Here is a 21,723-nt window from a genome sequence, read left to right on the forward strand (position 1 = left end):
TACAGACCCTGCCGGGCTGGAGAACAGTGTCCAAAGATAATCTGTCTGTTCTAACCCCCTCTGCCTCCAGCCTATACTTATAAAGAATGCAAAAATATGGGTTGCTCCCTCTGCTGTCCAATCACCTGTCTCCCCTGGGGCGTCACCCTACAAATGGCTACTTTTGAACTAAAATAAACATCCCTTCAGTTCCACTTAAAAACCATTAACAAAGACATAATCCTAATACACTACAGCGGTGAAGGTGGTAAGTGATGAGGAAGAATACTTGTTATTGCGGTTCCTCAAAGTGTGAAAAGTTATATCATATGACAACTGGCTGCTTGAAGATAAAATGCTAAGTATGCTCTGTGCAACACAAGGAACTTGAAGTGGGGTACTTTCTTTAACTTTCTTTAGCCTTCTAGACTTTCTTTTCCATTTGTTAACATGGAAGTCACAAAGACAGAGAAACTTTTTTGGTGAGATATCAAAAGGAGGAACTAAAAGACATGAAAAGATAAAGACATAAAATAGATGCAATTGTGAAAGAAAGGCACGAGACAGGCATTGAGAAAGATGTCAACAAACCAACCAAAAGTGTAAGCTATACACTGACCTACAGCTTGTCATCAAAGCAATCTTTGGGGGGTTGGGTGTGTAATAGATCATACAGTAGTCTGGTAGCATTTCCTGGAATCCAATGAAAGAGAGAGTGACATAATTATGTAAAGAAGGTCTAATTTCTTTATAATGTGTGCATAATGGTGCTTTCTTCAGAATGTTGAGGTTCTCAATCACAGGCAATTATTCATTTGTCAAAAGAAAGATATCTGCCTTTACATTACAGTGTTGCAATGCACTAGTGCTGTTTACAGAAGTCAACTTTTCAGAGACAAGTAGGCTGTTAGGCTAGCCTATATGTGCTGAGGATACATTTTCCACAGTACAGTGGAAATGTATCAACTCCATCCCTAAACTGTCAACCATTGTTGACAACAGCAATGAAAACACACTTGACCATTAAATATGTATCCAATCAATATGTATGATACGTTTGTGGCTTGTTTTATGGTCATATATGCTCTAATTCCATTTAAATTAATAGATTTTCCCCATGTGTAGAAGGCAGAAGGGTACCTCTGGTCAAGGGCGTTAGTGCGAGTTCCTCCACTACGCGTTGAAGGCGCACTAACGCCCTGGACCAGAGGTAGCAGAAGGGTAGCTAATGCAAGCTATTGTCATGAACTCGTGACCAAAAGCCCGCCCCGGAACGTCATAGTTCAAAACTAGGATGCATCTCGACTTTAGAAATGGAATAGTTCGACACTATCAAAGATCACGCGGATACGGAAAAGCTGTAGAATCACCGTACTTATCAAGTTCTTATCTACTCAAAGGTAGGCTAAGTGTTGCTCTAGAAATCAATAAACCTTACAGTGGGGCACATTGTGCAAAGGCTATAGCAGGGGTATTCAACTCTTTCTTACTCTACGAGGTCCGGAGCCTGCTGGTTTTCTGTTCTACCTGATAATTATTTGCGCACACCTTGTGTCACAGGTCTGAATCAGTCCCTCCTGATTAGAGGGGAACCAAAAAAACGCAGTGGAAATAGCTTCGTCCAGAGTTGAGTTTGAGGGGGCTGTAGGTTTCGTTTGCATGGGTTATTCTAATTGATTCTTACGCAGTTGATCAATCAATTAGATATCAAATCAATGCAAAATGTGATACTTTTTGTTAGTTTACTTCAGATACGTTGTAACAACATTGTAACAATATTGTAACATAATTGTAAGATCGACTATTGACCACTGTTGCAATTTGTAATGCATCGCAGCGTTCTCTTCTTGTTCTAAAGCCATCCCTTTTCCATTGTAGTCAACAAATGTTGAAGTTTTCATTTTGGCAGTAGTTTTTCACAGTTCCTAAAACTATTTTGACCTCATTGCTTTTCCTTCAGATGTTGTCATTTGTTGTCCTGCTGATCCTGTTTCAACCAGGAGAGGGAGGCACCTCACCTATCTCCTGTTACAATGATCAAGGGGAAGCTGTTGACTGGTGAGAACCGTTTTGGGCAGACTGAAGATTGAACTGATATGACCTCCATCTTCCCTTAGGTCTGTTAGCTACTTACTTAGTCACATACAGTGTGCATAGCAATGTATGCTAAAACAACACACAGTACTGAGAATCAAACCCTCTCTCTCGCTCTCTCTCGCTCTCTCTCTCTCTCTCTCTCTCTCTCTCTCTCTCTCTCTCTCTCTCTCTCTCTCTCTCTCTCTCTTTCAGGTTCTATCTCTACAAATTCCCCCATGTTGATCGAGAATCTCCCACCGATGGACAGAGTTATCTACTGATGGACAAAGGGAGCGAGGGATGGACAGATGGAAAAGTGTTGGTGAATGACAGTACTGGAGCCCTGGGGAGGACAGTGGGCCAGCTGTATGAGCAGGGGAAGGTCTGGTTCCTTCTATTATCAATAGCAGACCACAGTTGAATGAACTGTGAAACTGAAAGGGAAAATCCACTGAAACATGAACACGGTTATGCCGAACATTTTTAGAAGCATTAGACCGGAACCTTGACACTGTTTGACGGCTAAGTTTGAACATTAGTCATGAAGATTAGGCTATTTTGTTTTTTATTTTTGTATTTTTTTAATGAGTCGTCTGTTGATACAGTCCTAAAATGTTTTTTCATGATTATGTGGCCGGTTTCTCTTGAAAGTCCAATATCTTGAAAACTTGACCGCTGACATGCAAACCATTTTGGGACTGTTTCAACAGTGGACAAATGAAAATAATTAGCTAAATATAGTTTTTGAGTGGATTTTCCGTTAACGGTTTCATTTGCAGTAACACATAGCAGTATTTACCACTGCTGAGGTTTTGTTTTTGGTAGCTGTTCCCTCAGTGAATTCTTTGTCACAGTGGAATGAGACAGAATTACACAAAAAATCTAAATGTAGAACTATTTTTGTGGGTTTCTTTCACTGTCTAATTTTCACTAAGGTGCAATTGGAGTTTTCTTTTCACCCAGACAGCCGTGATAAATAAATACAGCATATGACATGTTATCAAAGAAGAAACACTATTGACAATATAACCCCTGTTTGTTTCTGAGTTAAGAGTGTGCAATATGCATGAAAATGTGTATTTTCTGATGATGAGTGTGTGTATTGTCCTGTGTTTGTGCAGAATGGTGACATTGCATACATCCTGTACAATGACCAGAGACCACCCGAGGAGGGAGAAAGGGGATTTGGTCTCCTTAGTAGCCGAGGTGGCCACACTAAAGGTCAGGACAATATAAACCTCAGCTGTATACTGTATACAGGCATTACATTATAATGTTAATCTCAGCACCCAGGCCTCTGGCCAGCTACTCCCTTTGTAGCATGTTAATGTTTTCGTCTGTCAAGAGACTATGTACTGTTGTGAAATGATTCAGTTTTCAATGAATTACTGTTATCTCCCTCTCTCCATCTCAGGTGTTGTCTTATTGGACAAGACACAGGGCTATTGGTTGGTCCACAGCACCCCTCATTTCCCCCCTGTAAAGGAAATAGGGCAATATTCCTACCCAGGTAGTGGTGTACAGTATGGACAGAACTTCATCTGTGTGACCTACCCACTGGAACGCTTTCAGACAATTGGTGAGACTGTAATCCTGGAAAAGTCATTTGGAACACTATAGGTTTACCATAGAATTCTGAAAAAGTAGCTTGGATTATCCACCCTGTTATAATGCAAGAAACTGTGAATTGTGTCATGAAGACACAACTGTGTTCTATTTCATGCAACTGTTTCATGCTGAGACAAACTCTCTGTGCGTACAACCCCGAGCCGACAAGGTGGAAAATCTGTCGACATACCCTTGAGCAAGGCACTTAACCCAAATTTTCTCCAAGGGTGCCGTACTACTATTGCTGACCCTACAAACTAAGTGCTATGTCATAGTTATTCTGAACAGTAATAGTTGGTCTCTAATGATAAAGTACTGCTGCCCCTATCACTGAATATCACTGAATGCAATGAACTTAAAAATGACAATGAACTCATTATTATGCTACAGTTAATAAAGCCACATTAATATTGACACAACAATTGTGAACCAAAAATAACATTTGCATAAATAATTTAGGTCATTAGCATTTTAGCCTATTGTAGTAGCAAGTACCACTACAACTTGGCTAGCAAATGGTGCTGTTAACATAGTGACAGATAGGGTTATCCTCAATGGCACTGTAACCATACTCCTCCCGCTGTGCGATGTTTGCTCTGTAAGTTTCATGTCTCTCGTGGAGTTATACTGAACAAAAATATAAACGCAACATTTCTGGTGAGTATGCAGGCCATGGAAGAACTGGGACATTTTTAGCATCCAGAAATTGTGTACAGATCCTTGTGACATGAGGCCATGCATTATCATGCTGAAACATGAGGTGATGGCAGCGGATGAATGGCATTACAATGGGCCTCAGGATCTCGTCATGGTATCTCTGTGCGTTCAAATTGCCACTGATAAAATGCAATTGTGTTCGTTGTCCGTGGCTTATGCCTGCCCGTACTTTTTGTGAGTATGGAACATTTTTGGGATATATTTTTGTTCAGTTTAAGATGAGTGTCATTCAATTGTGATGGGAGTTCTCAGTGGAGGCCAACTTCCATCGTCCTCAAAGCATTGTCTTGTCTTAAAACATTTTCAATCTCATTTTAGCCACAGTCAGTGGTCTTATATGTACAGGCATTTGTCTGCTACTCTGTTTGAAGAATTTGAAAAGTCGTCATACTGATAAGTCATGTTCTAGATTAAGATAGTACTTGTCTTGGAACTTGGTGCCTATTGAATCGGACAGACAGATTGATCAGTCAATTCATAATTATTTGCTTTACTTTTGACATAATTAATTGATTGATATGTTTGAAGTGTTCAATTGACATGTATTATGTTTTACATTGCAGGAGAGCAGTTGCAGATCAACCAGCCCAATGTGTATGACTGTGGTGTCCCTGCTTCCTTGGCCTCTCTGGTGCCCGCGCTGGCTGACGTCTGTAACAACAGCCAAGGGCAGATGGCCTATAGCAGCTTAACGCACACCCAACCTGCATCCAATCGCAGTGTGTCTCTTACCTCATTAGGTGGAACCGAGTTCATCAGCTTCGCCAAGGGGGGATCATTCAATAATGGTAAGGAACAATTTAGAAACTATTCGTTTGTACGTTTTTGTACTGTTGAAGTGTTGTTTCATGGTTAGAATGACTATTCATGTCATTGCCATTTTGTGGTTGTGAATGACCCAACATTTAACCACTATATCCCCATTTCCCCTCCTCCTGTTTCCCATTAGATCTGTACCACTCCTGGGTGGCTCCTTCCCTCCAGTCAGACCTCCTAGTCCAGTTCTGGATCCACTCCACTGGCATCCTGCCCTCTGACTGCTCCCTGGGCTGGAAGGTCCTAGACATCCAGCTTATCTCCCCAGGTGGGAGGATCACCTTCAAGGCCTCCAACGACCACTCCAAGTGGGCCGTGAGTACCACCGGGGGTGGGGTGGATGGAGCTTCTGGCTGGGTGTGTGTGGGCGACATCAACCGGAACGAGGCTGAGGAGAAGAGAGGGGGCGGGACGGTGTGTCTGCAGGACGCCACGGTGTGGAAGGCCTATCGGACAGCGGCGCTGGAGTGTGAGATGTGCGGGGGAGGGACTAGCGGGTGTGATATGGCCGTAGAGGATGCAAGGCACTACCAGGGAGATATGAATCAGTAAGCATCGGTGTGGCATCAGTGGAAAGTTACTAGTATGCACACAGTTCACTGAGCAGCTAGGTTTGTTAGTATTATTGAGCTCCATGAACAAGGTACCCCATAGAATGTTGATTAATACGTTTTGGAGTGTTTCATAAATTGTCATGAAAAGAAACATACTTGAAAGGGAAGTGGCACTCCTATAATCATAAAACAATAAGCACTTTGCTGCATAGGCTACTGTTCTATGTGTTGCTAATGACTAGGCAATGTTGATTGTGATCTCAGGTATGTTTTTTTCACATTATATATGCGTTTGTTTTCAACCTTTTTTTATGTGACAAATGATTTCAAAAAATGATTGTTAATGTATGTGAAATGGTTTTTCTTTATTTCTATTGTACTTTTTAGTCAAATGTTTGGTGACGTTTTCAGCTTTTAGCTTGAAACAGGCAAAGATACTGACTGTCTTCTGTCCAAATAAAGTACTGTTGTTGCGGGGTGCACAAATGTTTTACATAATGTTCTTCATTAAACTTCCTCATCCACCAACAAGCTAGATACTAAACCACAGTCTGAATCTTTTATATGTACATCTATGTACATTTATTTGATAAGAGTAGACACAGCATTATTACAGCACACATCTGGGGAGTTGCATAGAAAGTCTTCATATAACTGTCACGTCAAAATGCATTCATATAAAAAGGAAATGTATCACACAAAAATAATAGGACATATGTAGTGCATAAACATGCCAGCTTATACAGAACTGTGAGTGAGGGAATTCACAATCATATGTACTGTACATTCCAATGCATACATCACAGAGGCTTCATGTCAAATGGCACCCTATTAAGCGCACTACTTTTTACCAGGGCCCATAGGGCTCTGGTGAAAAGTAAAACACTATATAGGGAATAGGGTGCCATTTGGGACACTTTAGGAGGTTCAAGCACCAATGAGAGAAAGGCACTAAACAATCAGTAGCTTAGCCTGGCGCTAACACTTCATCAAATTACGTTACCCAGAATCCTCTCCCTGGCACTACCGTATCTATGCCTCAGCCTTAGTAGAGACTTCAACAGCATTGGGTAGTATGGCCAGAGTTCACAAGAGTTCATCAATTAGGGCCTCCCACAATCTGTTCCCCATGCCCACTTATGCATACAGGTTTTTCTTCCAACTGGTCTCATCCTCATGGGATAGAAGCATAGCCTTCTGAAACACCCTCTACATTCAGTTCCTGGACTAAAGACATTGCATAATGAAACCTTATAGCTGTCAGATCTCTATTAAACATCTGTGAAAATATAAATTAAACATCATTCAGTGATTGGTGAGAATCACACACTAACCTCACATGGGTCTTTGAGGACTGACTTTGGGAGCCCTGGTTGAAGTACACTTCAGACAGACTTCCATTCCAATTACCAACTAAACCCATTCAGAGACCATTGATAAAGATTAGCTTATGCTGTATTGAAAAGTATAACATTAAGATGCAATGGTAGACATATTTTCAATAGGCACAACATAGTTTGGACTTTCATTAGTGTCTTCACATTAATTGTTTAGGTTAGAGTTTGTGGGTTGATGCTGTTATGCATAATGGTTAATACTCAAAATATGACTAGATTCTACAGTGAGGGGAAAAAGTATTTGATCCCCTGCTGATTTTGTACGTTTGCCCACTGACAAAGACATGATCAGTCTATAATTTTAATGGTAGGTTTATTTGAACAGTGAGAGACAGAATAACAACAAAAAAATGTTATCAATTGATTTGCATTTTAATGAGGGAAATAAGTATTTGACCCCTCTGCAAAACATGACTTAGTACTTGGTGGCAAAACCCTTGTTGGCAATCACAGAGGTCAGACGTTTCTTGTAGTTGGCCACCAGGTTTGCACACATCTCAGGAGGGATTTTGTCCCACTCCTCTTTGCAGATCTTCTCCAAGTCATTAAGGTTTTCGAGCCTGACGTTTGGCAACTCGAACCTTCAGCTCCCTCCACAGATTTTCTATGGGATTAAGGTCTGGAGATTGGCTAGGCCACCTTAATGTGCTCCTTCTTGAGCCACTCCTTTGTTGCCTTGGCCATGTGTTTTGGGTCATTGTCATGCCCATCCACGACCCATTTTCAATGCCCTGGCTGAGGGAAGGAGGTTCTCACCCAAGATTTGACGGTCCATCGTCCCTTTGATGCGGTGAAGTTGTCCTGTCCCCTTAGCAGAAAAACACCCCAAAAGCATAATGTTTCCACCTCCATGTTTGACGGTGGGGATGGTGTTCTTGGGGTCATAGGCAGCATTCCTCCTCCTCCAAACACGGCGAGTTGAGTTGATGCCAAAGAGCTCAATTTTGGTCTCATCTGACCACAACACTTTCACCCAGTTCTCCTCTGAATCATTCAGATGTTCATTGGCAAACTTCAGACGGGCCTGTATATGTGCTTTCTTGAGCAGGGGGACCTTGCGGGCGCTGCAGGATTTCAGTCCTTCATGGCGTAGTGTGTTACCAATTGTTTTCTTGGTGACTATGGTCCCAGCTGCCTTGAGATCATTGACAAGATCCTCCCGTGTAGTTCTGGGCTGATTCCTCACCGTTCTCATGATCATTGCAACTCCACGAGGTGAGATCTTGCAAGGAGCCCCAGGCCGAGGGAGATTGACAGTTCTTTTGTGTTTCTTCCATTTACGAATAATCGCACCAACTGTTGTCACCTTCTCACCAAGCTGCTTGGCGATGGTTTTGTAGCCCATTCCAGCCTTGTGTAGATCTACAATCTTGTCCCTGACATCCTTGGAGAGCTCTTTGGTCTTGGCCATGGTGGAGAGTTTGGAATCCGATTGATTGATTGCTTCTGTGGAAAGGTGTCTTTTATACAGGTAACAAACTGAGATTAGGAGCACTCCCTTTAAGAGTGTGCTCCTAATCTCAGCTCGTTACCTGTAGAAAAGACACCTGGGAGACAGAAATCTTTCTGATTGAGAGGGGGTCTAATACTTATTTCCCTCATTAAAATGCAAATCAATTTATAACATTTTTGACATGCGTTTTTCTGGATTTTTTTGTTGTTATTCTGTCTCTCACTGTTGAAATAAACCTACCATTAAAATTATAGACTGATCATTTCTTTGTCATTGGGCAAACGTACAAAATCAGCAGGGGATCAAATACTTTTTTCACTCACTGTATATGGGAGTGGCAAGGCTGTATATGTAAAGTTGTTGTATCTTACATAAGATACTACCAGAACTATTAGTCAATATGTATGCACCAACCCAAGTTAAATTATCATGTTTATCTTTGACACGTCTTGACCCATTTGAAATTGTTGCAATTTGGGTCAATTTCATACATTTCATGTTACTTCACAATGAATAACATGTAATTCTGACACTTGTTGATAGCTCCTTGTGAATGTAAACACAATCATGACATCGTCCATACATAAAAAACATATACATACATACATACAAAGTACATAGTTAAAACATTTTGATGAGCCCCTGTGCTTTGCTATAATGAGAGGTTTCAGTGACTCTGTCACTCTTATTCAGATGCATTATGTCATAATGTCAGCCCAGTGCTCTCCCCATAATTCATATTCTTGAAACGCCTTGCATAATTAATATGTCATCATGCTGCTTGTATCCATTCTCTATGGAGAAATGTAAAACTTTGTTGTGGTCATGGTCAATTCAGGAGGTCATATCGCCCAAACTACTTTGATTTAATGAAGTTCTCTACTATCAACTCATCTCTATGATGGCACCTAAGGTACATTCCTCAAATGCTCAAGATGATTTGGATTCCTCAGTTGCTCTTGGTTACAAGGCTATTCCATTTGGTTAAATGGGAAATTAGATGCCAATGGTCAGAGAGACTTAAGAAACAGCACCATTCACCATCTGTTAAAGGTTTGCATTGGTCTTGTTCTAGGTGTATGTTTGCAGTAGTATGCATTGCCAACAAGAGAGACATACACCATTCTACACTAATGGAGTTCCCTAGTGTACACAAATGGGCAGCATATTTATTGAAGTGTCCCAGGTAAGAAGTCGTTCATCAAACAAGTTCGGACAGGTTTCAGGATACATTTTGCTAGAACAAGCTCGGTCAGAATGTGTGTTTCCACTTTCGTAAAAGGTTAGGAAAGACAAGGCCACATCTCATTGCGATATCTGCCTGCATTTTTATCATGACCTGTCCTTGAGAACAACTAGCTACAATATGTCTTGAATATAGCCTATTTGGGAAAGAGCTGTTGTCAAAAAAGAGTTCTGACCAGTCTCCGTCCCTTGGCTTTGATTCGAGGGAAGGTGGCACTGGTTTCTGTGCTGATTGGTTGAGAGCCAAAAGGGGTGTTGCCTCCTTTTCTGCGCAGCAGGAAGTCCACACTAGAGGAAGTCATGGCATAGAAAACGTTTCCTGTGGCAGGGATGACCAACTCTACAGGGCAGAACAAGAAAAGTCATCACTACAATCAATATGAAAGGAGAACTGTTAAAGTGACTTCGCATGGTCGGGGTTGAGAAATGTCTTTACCTTTCCCCTCGGGCAATAGTTGGATCAGCTCATATCTGGATGCCTGTTTGGGGTCCTGACTGTGTTTTTCTAAGGCAGAACTGATCACAGTGGGCGTCTTGTCATTGCTTGTCACCTAAGGAAACAGAGAAGAACGACAACGATACCAGACAGCTAGACTCCAAGTTATAATATCCTGTGTACAACCTGAGGAAATGTTTTGGATTACTATCATTTACGGATATTTGAGGATTCAAATAAATAGTCATCAGTGCGGGGTGCAGTGCAGTGTATAATTTGAAACTGAAAAAAAGCAAATATCTCAAATCAAATCTCAACTCATTATCTCGGCTCAGTACCAGTATGCTTCTGTACATATTCCCATCTTGTAAATCCATCCGTATCCTGACGATCCGCATATCAGGCCCAGAACCTTTGTTGTTATTGGTGGGATTGTTGCCACAGGAGATTGATCGACGATGTGATTTGACGGGAGTGGATGGTGTCAATGCAGAGGGGATGGGGACATTGGTGGGAGGGGAGGAGTCAACATCCAGACAGGAAACTGAGGGGGATTTCATATGCTGAAATAATAACAGTGATGAAAAGAATAAAAAACATTATACTTACTGAAATGACAAGATAAAAAGTGGCTGTTCCGTGAAGGCCAAAGCAAATAAAAAGACACAGAAGAGTATTAAAAGATCAAAGAATGTCCATTTTTAAAAGTGCTCTTCTGTATGTTTTTAAGACATGCATTTGTTCTGAAACAATCATATTTGATTACTAGTAAACAGTAATTACTTAGCAATAACTACGAATATTTGTAACTGAATAGTAATTACATGCTCTGCAATTCTAGCTGGCAATGCAAATATCTTTTTTGGGGAAAGTACTTAAAATAACTGTAAATATTAGGTCTTATTTCGTAATTACCTTGGTGAGTTTGGAAAGAAAGTGACAGACGGGGGAGGGGAAGTCAAAAAGACTGTCACTGTCAGCAACAAGGCTGGTCCTGGAGGAATTCAGGCTGTAAGGAGGTGAGAGAATCACATATGTATGCACATCATGCACCGTAACCATGAATGCACCGTAACCTTCATGACAACAAGCCACAAAACACCTTACTCTACCCCTGTTTCTACAACTTGATTAGAGTCCATCTGTGGTAAATTCAATTGATTGGACATGATTTGGAAAGGCACACACCTGTCTATATAAGGTCCCACAGTTGACAGTGCATGTCAGAGCAAAAACCAAGCCATGAGGTCGAAGGAATTGTCCGTAGAGACAGGATTGTGTCGAGATACAGATCTGGGGAAGGGTACCAAAAAATGTCTGCAGCATTGAAGGTCCCCAAGAAAACAGTGGCCTCCATCATTCTTAAATGGAAGAAGTTTGGAACCTCCAAGACTTCCTAGAGCTGGCCGCCTGGCCATACTGAGCATTTGGGGGAGAAGGGCCTTGGTCAGGGAGGTGACCAAGAACCCGATGGTCACTCTGACAGAGCTCTAGAGTTCCTCTGTGTAACGATCCCTGCAGTCTGAGTCGGTTTCTGTCTGGGGATTAGTTTTTCTGCTCGGGATCTCCAGTTTCCCGAGGGTTCTGGAACGCTCCCTGCCTGGTTGCCGGGCAACGTTGCTAGGCGGGAGCTCTCTTGATTTCCGCACCTGCATCCCATCAGCAATCTGCACACCTGGTCCTGATCATCACCCTTCTTAGGCTCTGTCCTAACATCCATTCCCTGCCGGATCGTTAGCCATGAACAGTATGTTTGTCCGTGTATCAGCCTTGGAACTTCTAGCGTTAGTTTTGTTGTTTTGCACCTTTTTGACTTGCTGTATACTTACCTCCGTTTTGTTCTATCTGCAGTCACTCACCCGGAACCTTCACCCAACCTCTGCCTGATGGTCGGCGGCTGCCGAGCCATTACTGGACCTACCACTGCACCCTCAACAACCCATCCACGCCACCCGCTCTGTTCCCTGGATTATTCAGCCTCACTCGTGGATCTATTAAATAAACACTCACCTTTGTTTCAACTTACCTTGTCCTGGTCTGCTTCTGGGTTCTGGCTTAGTAAACCGTGACAGAACGATCCGGCCAGTAATGAACCCAGCGGACCTGGACTCTGTTCGCCATGCCATTACCCATCAGGAGAAGATGTTGGGCCATCATAGCACGGAGCTACAGGAGATCGCGTTGGCAGTTCGGAACCTTTCTACCGGTCTGACGGAGGTCCAGAACCAGCGCAAGTTTCCGGTGGAGGATCCACTACCGGTTTCACCCATCTCGCCTGCCGCTTCTGGAGCTGTGTCCTTCCGTGAGCCCAAGGTTCCGACGCCGGATAAATATGAGGGGGAGCTGGGAAGATGCCGTTCTTTCCTTATGCAGTGTGGGTTAGTGTTCGATCTACAGCCCTACTCTTATGCCACAGACAAGGCTAGGATAGCCTTTGTGATTGAGTTACTGCGTGGTCGAGCGCTGAGTGGGCTTCAGCCGTTTGGGAACGACAAGACCCCTGCATGGCTTCATACCAGGGGTTCACGGCCGAGATGAGGAAGCTCTTCGACCATTCCGTCCGAGGGAGGGACGCAGCTAGGCGCCTGTTTTCGCTTCACCAAGGAACTCGCAGCGTGGCCGACTTCGTGATCGAGTTCAAGACGTTGGCTGTGGAGAGTGGGTGGAATGAGGAGTCTCTGCAAGCGGCCTTTTACCAGGGTCTGTCGGAGCAGCTCAAGGATGAGTTGATCTCCTATCCGGAGCCTAGTGACCTGGACAGCTTGGTAGCCTTGTCTATTCGGGTGGATAATCGAGTCCGAGAGCGAAGGAGGGAGAAGCAATGGGTTCCGTCCAATCGATCAGCTTCTCAGGTTCCAGTCGGGTCGGGGATTGGACCAGAATACGTCGATCATCGTCCACCACACAGGATTAGTGGAGAGGTCCTGTCTCCCGATTCTGAACCAATGCAAGTAGGGCGGCACGGGTTAACCAAGGAGGAACGCCAACTCAGACGTAGGACTAACTGTTGCCTCTACTGTGGTGGTTCGGGACATTACCTCGCCACCTGTTCCCGGCGGTCGTCAAACTGCGCGGCTCGCTAAAGTTGGGAGGACTTTTAGCGAGCCAGTTTCGACCTCTCAATACCTCTGTCAGACCCCGCTTCCCGGCTACCCTTATGAACAGGAATCAGAGCTTAGCGATTAACGCTTTATCGATTCAGGTGCCGATGGAAGCTTTCTTGATGCCGAAGTTGGTGGAACAGCTGGGGCTTTCCAAGGAGCAATTGCCGGAAGCCATTGAAGCGACCACTCTGAACGGCAGTAGTCTGGCACGTATCACGATGAGGACTGAACCGGTTAAGATGCTGTTGTCGGGGAATCATTCGGAGATGATTTCATTCTTCATTCTGCCGTCTTCCCATGTTCCTCTGGTCCTTGGATACCCCTGGCTGAAGGAACACAATCCCACGTTCGATTGGGTGACGGGCAAGGTAACGAGTTGGAGCCTTGATTGTCATGCTAACTGTCTCAAGACTGCCTGTCCCCATTCGGTTCCCAGTCAGGTGATTGAGGCTAAACCCCCAGATTTGTCCCTGGTTCCCGAGACATATCACGATTTGGGGGAAGTGTTCAGTAAGCAGAAGGCTCTGTCACTCCCTCCCCACCGACCATATGATTGTGCCATCAACCTGTTCCCTGGAGCTGTCTACCCTAAGGGAAGGTTATACAGTATCTCCCGACCTGAACGTGAGGCTTTGGAGACCTACATCAAGGAGTCCCTAGCTGCTGGTCTCGTTCGTCCCTCGTCATCACCCCTGGGGGCAGGATTCTTCTTTGTGGGTAAGAAGGATGGCTCTCTTCGACCGTGTATTGATTATCGGGGGTTGAATGACATCACGGTCAAGAACAAGTATCCCCTGCCCTTGATGAGTTCTGCCTTCGACTCCTTACAGGGTGCTACGGTGTTCACCAAGCTAGACCTACGCAATGCGTATCACATGGTCCGGATCAGAGAGGGGGGACGAGTGGTTGACGGGTTTCAATACACCGATGGGTCACTTCGAGTATCAGGTGATGCCGTTTGGACTGACCAATGCTCCAGCGGTATTCCAGAGTATGGTGAACGACGTCCTGAGAGATATGATCGGTCTCTTTGTGTTTGTTTACCTGGATGACATTCTGATCTTCTCGAAGGAACCTTCCGACCACGTCCAGCATGTCCGGCAGGTTCTGCAGCGATTGTTGGAGAATCGCCTGTTCGTGAAGGCCGAGAAGTGCGAGTTTCACGCCCACACGACATCCTTTCTCGGGTACATCATCTCCAGGGGAGAGATTAGGATGGACCAGGAGAAGGTTAGAGCGGTTCTGGAATGGGCCCAGCCCGGTACGAGATTGCAGCTCCAGAGATTTTTGGGGTTTGCGAATTTCTACCGCAGATTCATCCGGGATTACAGCCGTGTGGCCGCTCCGTTAACTGCCTTGACTTCCAGTATCAGGATCTTCAAGTGGAATCCGGAGGCGGATCGAGCGCTTTCTGGATTTGAAGAGGCGATTCACCAACGCACCGATTCTCTCTCAACCGGACACGGCCCGTCAGTTCGTCGTTGAAGTGGACGCGTCTGATGTGGGAGTTGGCGCCATCCTGTCGCAGCGATGCTCCACGGACAGTAAACTCCATCCCTGCGCCTACTACTCGTCGCCTTTCGCCTGCGGGAGAGGAATTACGATGTGGGTAACCGGGAGCTTCTCGCGGTGAAACTTGCCTTGGAGGAGTGGCGCCACTGGTTGAGGGGGCGGAGCAACCGTTTATTGTCTGGACTGACCACAAGAATCTTGCTTACGTGCAATCGGCTAGACGTCTCAACTCCCGTCAGGCCAGGTGGGCGTTGTTTTTCGGACGATTCAATTTTTTCCCTGACGTTCCGACCTGGATCTAAGAACGGCAAGGCGGACGCCTTGTCCCGGATGTTCTCCAAGACGGAGGAGAGTGGGTCCAAGACCGAGACAATTCTCCCCCCGGGACTGCGTCGTGGGAGCAGTTAGGTGGAAGATTGAGGAGGAGGTGATGGCGGCCCTTCGGACGCAGCCCGGTCCGGTAACGGTCCACCCGGTCGGTTGTTTGTGCCTGAGTCGGTTCGTCCTGCTGTCCTCAAATGGTCCCACGCCAGCAAGATGGCTTGTCACCCTGGCGTGGCTCGGACGATGGCGTTTCTTCGCAGACGCTTTTGGTGGCCTGCCATGGCCGAGGATACTCGGGGTTATGTTGCTGCCTGTCCAGTGTGTGCGCAGAATAAGAGTACCAATCGGCCCAGCTCTGGACTACTTCACCCCCTTCCTATTCCCCCGCGACCATGGTCGCATCTGGCCCTGGACTTTGTCACTGGGTTGCCCGCTTCTGAGGGAAACACGGTCGTTCTGACTATCGTGGACAGATTCAGCAAGTTCGCCCACTTTGTGCCTATTGCCAAGCTTCCCTCTGCCTCGGAGACGTCCGAGATCCTGGTTAGGGAGGTTTTCAGGGTCCACGGTTTGCCCAGTGATATCGTTTCCGACCGTGGCCCTCAGTTTACCTCTGCTGTCTGGAAGTCCTTCTGTTTGGCCATTGGAGCTACAGTCAGCCTCACATCTGGTTTTCACCCCCAATCTAATGGTCAGGCGGAGAGAGCCAACCAGAAGATGGAATCCACGCTACGCTGCCTTGTCTCCTCCAACCCCACCTCCTGGGTCTCTCAGTTGCCTTGGGTTGAGTATGCCCACAATACTCTCCTACATCTGCCACTGGGATGTCTCCCTTCCAGTGCCTGTATGGCTACCAACCTCCCTTGTTCCCTTCTCAGGAGAAGGAGCTCTCAGTGCCCTCTGTTCAGGCCCATATTCGTGCTGCCACCGGACCTGGCATCGGGCCAGAAAGGCACTCCTTAGAGTTTCGACCGGTATCAGCTCCAGGCGAATCGTCGCCGGATCCCCCGCTCCCACCTATACCATCGGAGATAGGGTCTGGTTGGCCACACGGGATCTTCCTTTACGGACTGAGGCTAGGAAGTTGTTACCGAAGTTCATTGGTCCGTTTGTGGTGGAGAAGGTGATCAATCCGGTGGCAGTTCGACTCAAACTACCGAGGACGCTCAGAGTCCATCCCACCTTTCATGTCTCCTGCCTCAAGCCTGTTCTCCTCAGTCCTCTGTTGCCTCCTCCGCCTCCTCCTCCTCCTCCTCGGATGATCGGAGGTGGTCCTGCCTACACGGTGCGACGCATCATGGATTCCAGACGGCGGGGCCGGGGTTTCCAGTATCTCGTGGACTGGGAGGGGTATGGTCCTGAAGAGAGGAGTTGGATTCCGCGGCGACAGATCCTAGATGCTGACCTCATTCGTGACTTCTACCGCCTCCATCCTGGCGCTCCGGGAGTCCGCCCGGTGGCGTCTGGGCCGGAGGGGGGGTACTGTAACGATCCCTGCAGTCTGAGTCGGTTTCTGTCTGGGGATTAGTTTTTCTGCTCGGGATCTCCAGTTTCCCGAGGGTTCTGGAACGCTCCTGCCTGGTTGCCGGGCAACGTTGCTAGGCGGGAGCTCTCTTGATTTCCGCACCTGCATCCCATCAGCAATCTGCACACCTGGTCCTGATCATCACCCTTCTTAGGCTCTGTCCTAACATCCATTCCCCTGTCGGATCGTTAGCCATGAACAGTATGTTTGTCCGTATCAGCCTTGGAACTTCTAGCGTTAGTTTTGTTGTTTTGCACCTTTTTGACTTGCTGTATACTTACCTCCGTTTTGTTCTATCTGCAGTCACTCACCCGGAACCTTCACCCAACCTCTGCCTGATGGTCGGCGGCTGCCGAGCCATTACTGGACCTACCACTGCACCCTCAACAACCCATCCACGCCACCCGCTCTGTTCCCTGGATTATTCAGCCTCACTCGTGGATCTATTAAATAAACACTCACCTTTGTTTCAACTTACCTTGTCCTGGTCTGCTTCTGGGTTCTGGCTTAGTAAACCGTGACACTCTGTGGAGATGGGAGAACCTTTCAGAAGGACAACCATCTCTGTAGCACTCCACCAATCAGGCCTTTATGGTAGAGCGGCCAGACGGAAGCCACTCCTCAGTAAAAGGCACATGACAGCCTGCTTGGAGTTTGCCAAAAGGCACCTAAAGGACTCTCAGACTATAAGAAACAAGATTCTCTGGTTTGATGAAACCCAGATTGAACTCTTTGGCCTGAATGCCAAGGGTCACGTCTGGAGGAAACCTGGCACCAACCGTACGGTGAAGCATGGTGGTGGCAGCATCATGCTGTGGGGATGTTTTTCAGCGGCAGGGACTGGGAGACTAGTCAGGATTGAGGGAAAGATGAACGCAGCAAAGTACAGAGAGATCCTTGATGAAAACCTGCTCCAGAGCGTTCAACACCTCAGACTGGGGGCGAAGGTTCACCTTCCAACAGACAACGACCCTAAGCACATAGCCAAGACAACGCAGGAGTGGCTTTGGGACAAGTCTCTGAATGTCCTTGAGTGGCCCAGCCAGAGCCTGGACTTGAACCAGATCGAACATCTCTGGAGAGACCTGAAAAGAACTGTGCAGTAACGCTCCCCATCCAACCTGACAGAGCTTGAGAGGGTCTGCAGAGAAGAATGGAAGAAACTCCCCAAATGCTTATGTGCCAAGCTTGTAGCATCCTACCGAAGAAGACTTGATTCTGTAATCGCTGCCAAAGGTGCTTCAACAAAGTACTGAGTAAACGGTCTGAATACCTATGTAAATGTGATATTTCCGTTTTTATTTATAAATTAGCAAAACATTCTAAAAAACTGTTTTTGCTTTGTCATTATGGGGTATTGTCTGGAGATTGATGAGGTAAAAAAACAATTTAATCAATTTTAGAATAAGGCTGTAACGTAACAAAATGTGGAAAAAGTCAAGGGGTCTGAATACTTTCTGAAGGCACTATATATATTGAAAGGTCTCTGAAGTGAATACTACCGCCTTGTTGAGTGTTGAGTGTAATAATAGGCCTCATTACCTTGGGTACTGTGTGATGATCACTGTAGGGTTTAGGGTACGACCAGGGCTCGGTTCGCACGGCACCTCAATTTCATTGGACAGTCTGTAACTGCACACATCATGTAATGTGATTGGCGGTCATCATAACTGTAGTGTTTCGTTTGAAATAACATGTATGTACAAACTTGAATATTTTTATTGGAAAATGAATACTACTGAAACCAAAGATAATCATGGTTTACCTTTCTTGTTCATTTAACGAGGGTACACTTTGGTACCACTGTAGAAATGCCTCGTCAGTGATGAAAACACAGTTTTTACAGGAAGACTGCAGTAGTCGGATCTGAGCTAAAACCTCAAACTCCTGCGAAGAGAAAAACGAATAATTATGAACATCAAATTACTCTCCAGTACTAATGGCACATTATCATTTGAAATGCTAGCAGTTATACATGAATATGCGTATGGATGCACTGATTCAGAATTCAATACACTGCCACATACTTAATGAGTAGCACAACAGAAAAGCCATTTATGAAGACCCTCTGTTATGTTGAGCCAGAGGCTAATGAATTGGTCTGGATCCTGGACTAACTCAACATGTGGACAATGGGTGATGAGGAATTTAAACAGCAGCAGTGCAAGGCCCCGATTGCAACACTTACTCGTCTCCTCTTGTCAAAGTTGATGTAGCCGTTCTGAAATGGAGGAAAAGGAGATTGTCACTGTCAATGCAACTTTTTTGGTAAACCAACTACAACTTCACCACCAGAGCTTATGACCAACTTCCTGTTGATGGACACATGATGAGGGATAAATGACTGTATATGAAGGGACTCACCTCTAGCCTGTCTTTCACAGCTGTGTCCAGCATGGTGAGGTCTGTGAGGAAGATCCCCAGGTAGGGTACTGTGCCCTGGGCACTGGACTGTGTGAGAGGTGGGAGGGGTCGAGAATAATGATAACCAAAAACAGAGGCATAGGGCTTCTGACTTCCCTGACCCAGATTAAGCCTAAATGCATGGTTAATGGAGAACCTTGGGTTGACCGTTGAATGTATATCAAGTTGTCCTTACTTAACAATCAACAAATTCTATATTGAAGAAATACCACTATTGCATTATGTTACATCAGCCCTTTGGATATTCCATGCTTCTTCTTTCAAGGCAAAATGATAATGAGCTTTGTGAGTGACTTCAAACTCGCTTATAAGAGCACTTACCCCTATTTGTCTCCTGTTGTTCATCTTGTCGTTGGCGAACTTCGAAGTGCCCTCCTGCAAAACACAGACAAACATCTAAGCATGACAATCTGGAACACAATCTAGAATTTAGAACCATGGCTATGTGCTCTAAAACCATGTGTAGTAACTATGTAGTAGGCCCTCCTTTCCAGACAAACTGAGAGGGTAAGGTAGCAGCTTGCTTGGTAAATTATCAAAGCACAGCAGAAGGTAATGTGATATTTTTCCAACATCAAAGCCTGGAGTGAAGCTTTCAAATGAAAGCTCAGGCATATGTTTAGATGAATTCCTGTGTGGATGCCTTGGTGAAATTGCAGCTAATGTAAGATATTGAAGCCTGCACAATGTATAACAGTGAATGAAAATGTTGGTAATCCTACCAATTTCCAGCCCCCTGTCAGAAATTCACAATGCATCCTAAATACAATACATGTGTAGAAACGGGTGAATTTAGATTGACAGGACATTGACATTGAGAGGCTGTACACCCCCAGATTAAGCCTTCCTCTGGGTTAAAAGGCCTGATTCATGATTCAAAGTGATTTTTAGCCTAGCTTAATCTGGATCTGTGTAGTGCAACAGCTCTTGAATGTATAAACACGTTTGGTGTGATCTGTGATGACACTTCACATGAGACTTGTCCTCATCTCATACTGCTTGTATTATGGGATGTCTGTCAGTGCACTATATGTGTATCTGTGTCTCTGTGTGTGTGTGAGTGTGAGTGTGAGTGTGAGTGTGAGTGTGAGTGTGAGTGTGAGTGTGTGTGTGTGTGTGTGTGTGTGTGTGTGTGTGTGTGTGTGTGTGTGTGTGCGTACGTGTGTGCAGTAACTCTCCATCACTGTGACTCACCTCTTTCAGCAGCCCCCTGCTCTGGGAGTAGTTGTCCTTCTCAGAGAAAATGTTGGACAGCTCCTCGTATCTCCTCACTGCTTCCCTGTCAGACAGAGTCACATGACAACAATGATTCATGCATCCAAAGAGGGTTTTAGGGGCCTTGACTGACATTTCTCTGCTGTCTATTGGGACTTACTATAATCCACATCCAAATGAATCAGTTAGCCATGATTAGTTTAGCTATGATTGGGGAAATTATAACAAGATGAGATGATCAACTGCGGTAGTGTTTTGGAACATTAAATGTGTTTGACTATGGGAAAGGATTGTGTTAAATCAATGGCAATGTGATTCAATTCCTGAGTTTTTAAAATGGGTGTTGTAAAAAAAAGACAGTTATGACAATGATAGTGTTACGAGAATGACAATGTTATGGAAATGACAATACTATGAAAACATCTGCAATAGAAGTATGTTTTGCTGTGGCCTAGGGTGCCTCCGGTGCATATGTACCCACTGCTATTTCAGCACGCTCTCCTCTACCTAGAATCAAAAAGGGTTCTTCAGCTTTCCGCATAGGAGAACCCTTAGGAGAACCCGTTTGGTTCCAGGTAGAACCCTTTTGGGTTCCATGTAGAACGGGTTCTACCAGGAACCAAAAAGGGTTCTCCTACGGGGACAGCCGCAGAACCCTTTTGGAACCCTTTTTTCTAAGAGTGTATCGCTCTCTATCCAATAAACATACAAAAACAAAACAACAAAAAAAACACGTATGTTTTTCTGTTATACCAATCCAAATACTTCCTCCACCAACCTGTCAGTGTCTAGCCACGTCCTCCTTAGTCTGTGTACAGGGTTACTCTGCAGGGCAGACACGATGGCGTAGAGTGACGAAAAGTTTTTCCTGGCTCTGCATTCCTGTTGAAACACACACAGTATGGCATTGTCTGAGAATACCTGCAGCCGGATCAATGCGGTTGTTTGGCACTCACTGTCTGACATGGTCAATTATGTACATTCCTAAAGTGACTTCTCCCATAAAAACCTATTGATGGGGTGATGTGAGTGTTTTGGCAACAAACCATGATATCTAGCCTGAGAGTGTGTGTGAGATTGTGTGTGTTTCCAAACAAGTTCCTTCACACACACAGGAGCTAGCTAGGCTTTTAGTCGTGAAGGAGAGAGGTCTGGCAGTGACTCAGCTTGCTCATTTGTCCATAACGACCTGAGGACGGTGTGTGTGTGTGTGTGTGTGTGTGTGTGTGTGTGTGTGTGTGTGTGGGAGAGTGTGTAAGCAAGTAAGCAAGAAAGTGTGTGTGATTGTGTGTGTGGAGTCAGCAGGAACAGTCCCTGCTGCAAGCTGCCAATGTTCTC

At 45.2% G+C, this 21,723-nt stretch overlaps 2 protein-coding genes across 5 annotated transcripts in view; one reads left to right on the forward strand and one right to left on the reverse strand.

The window, feature by feature from the left end:
- Positions 1–1,242: 1,242 nt before the first annotated feature.
- dnase2 (deoxyribonuclease II, lysosomal) lies at positions 1,243–7,432 on the forward strand. Its single transcript, XM_041872802.1, has 7 exons — positions 1,243–1,379; positions 1,940–2,037; positions 2,269–2,437; positions 3,177–3,276; positions 3,470–3,634; positions 4,944–5,168; positions 5,330–7,432. The coding sequence occupies exons 2-7, from the start codon at positions 1,940–1,942 to the stop codon at positions 5,746–5,748; spliced, it is 1,176 nt and encodes a 391-aa protein (XP_041728736.1). The 5' UTR covers positions 1,243–1,379; the 3' UTR covers positions 5,749–7,432.
- Positions 7,433–8,868: 1,436 nt separating this feature from the next.
- The window catches only part of rgl2 (ral guanine nucleotide dissociation stimulator-like 2), a 23,964-nt gene continuing 11,109 nt past the window's right edge, over positions 8,869–21,723 (reverse strand). For 2 of the 4 annotated variants that reach the window (XM_045226181.1, XM_045226182.1), the window contains 11 exons: positions 21,164–21,267; positions 20,365–20,449; positions 19,492–19,545; positions 19,111–19,197; positions 18,935–18,967; positions 18,512–18,633; positions 18,289–18,378; positions 11,197–11,290; positions 10,620–10,844; positions 10,282–10,396; positions 8,869–10,185 (listed from right to left, as the gene is read on the reverse strand). In XM_045226181.1, coding sequence (XP_045082116.1) covers positions 10,004–10,185; positions 10,282–10,396; positions 10,620–10,844; positions 11,197–11,290; positions 18,289–18,378; positions 18,512–18,633; positions 18,935–18,967; positions 19,111–19,197; positions 19,492–19,545; positions 20,365–20,449; positions 21,164–21,267 — 1,191 coding nt within the window. In that variant the 3' untranslated portion in view covers positions 8,869–10,003. The other 2 variants (XM_045226183.1, XM_045226184.1) reach the window with 2 other exon arrangements.

This window comes from Coregonus clupeaformis, chromosome 17, assembly GCF_020615455.1.
Source record: "Coregonus clupeaformis isolate EN_2021a chromosome 17, ASM2061545v1, whole genome shotgun sequence".
Classification (NCBI taxonomy): domain Eukaryota; kingdom Metazoa; phylum Chordata; class Actinopteri; order Salmoniformes; family Salmonidae; genus Coregonus; species Coregonus clupeaformis.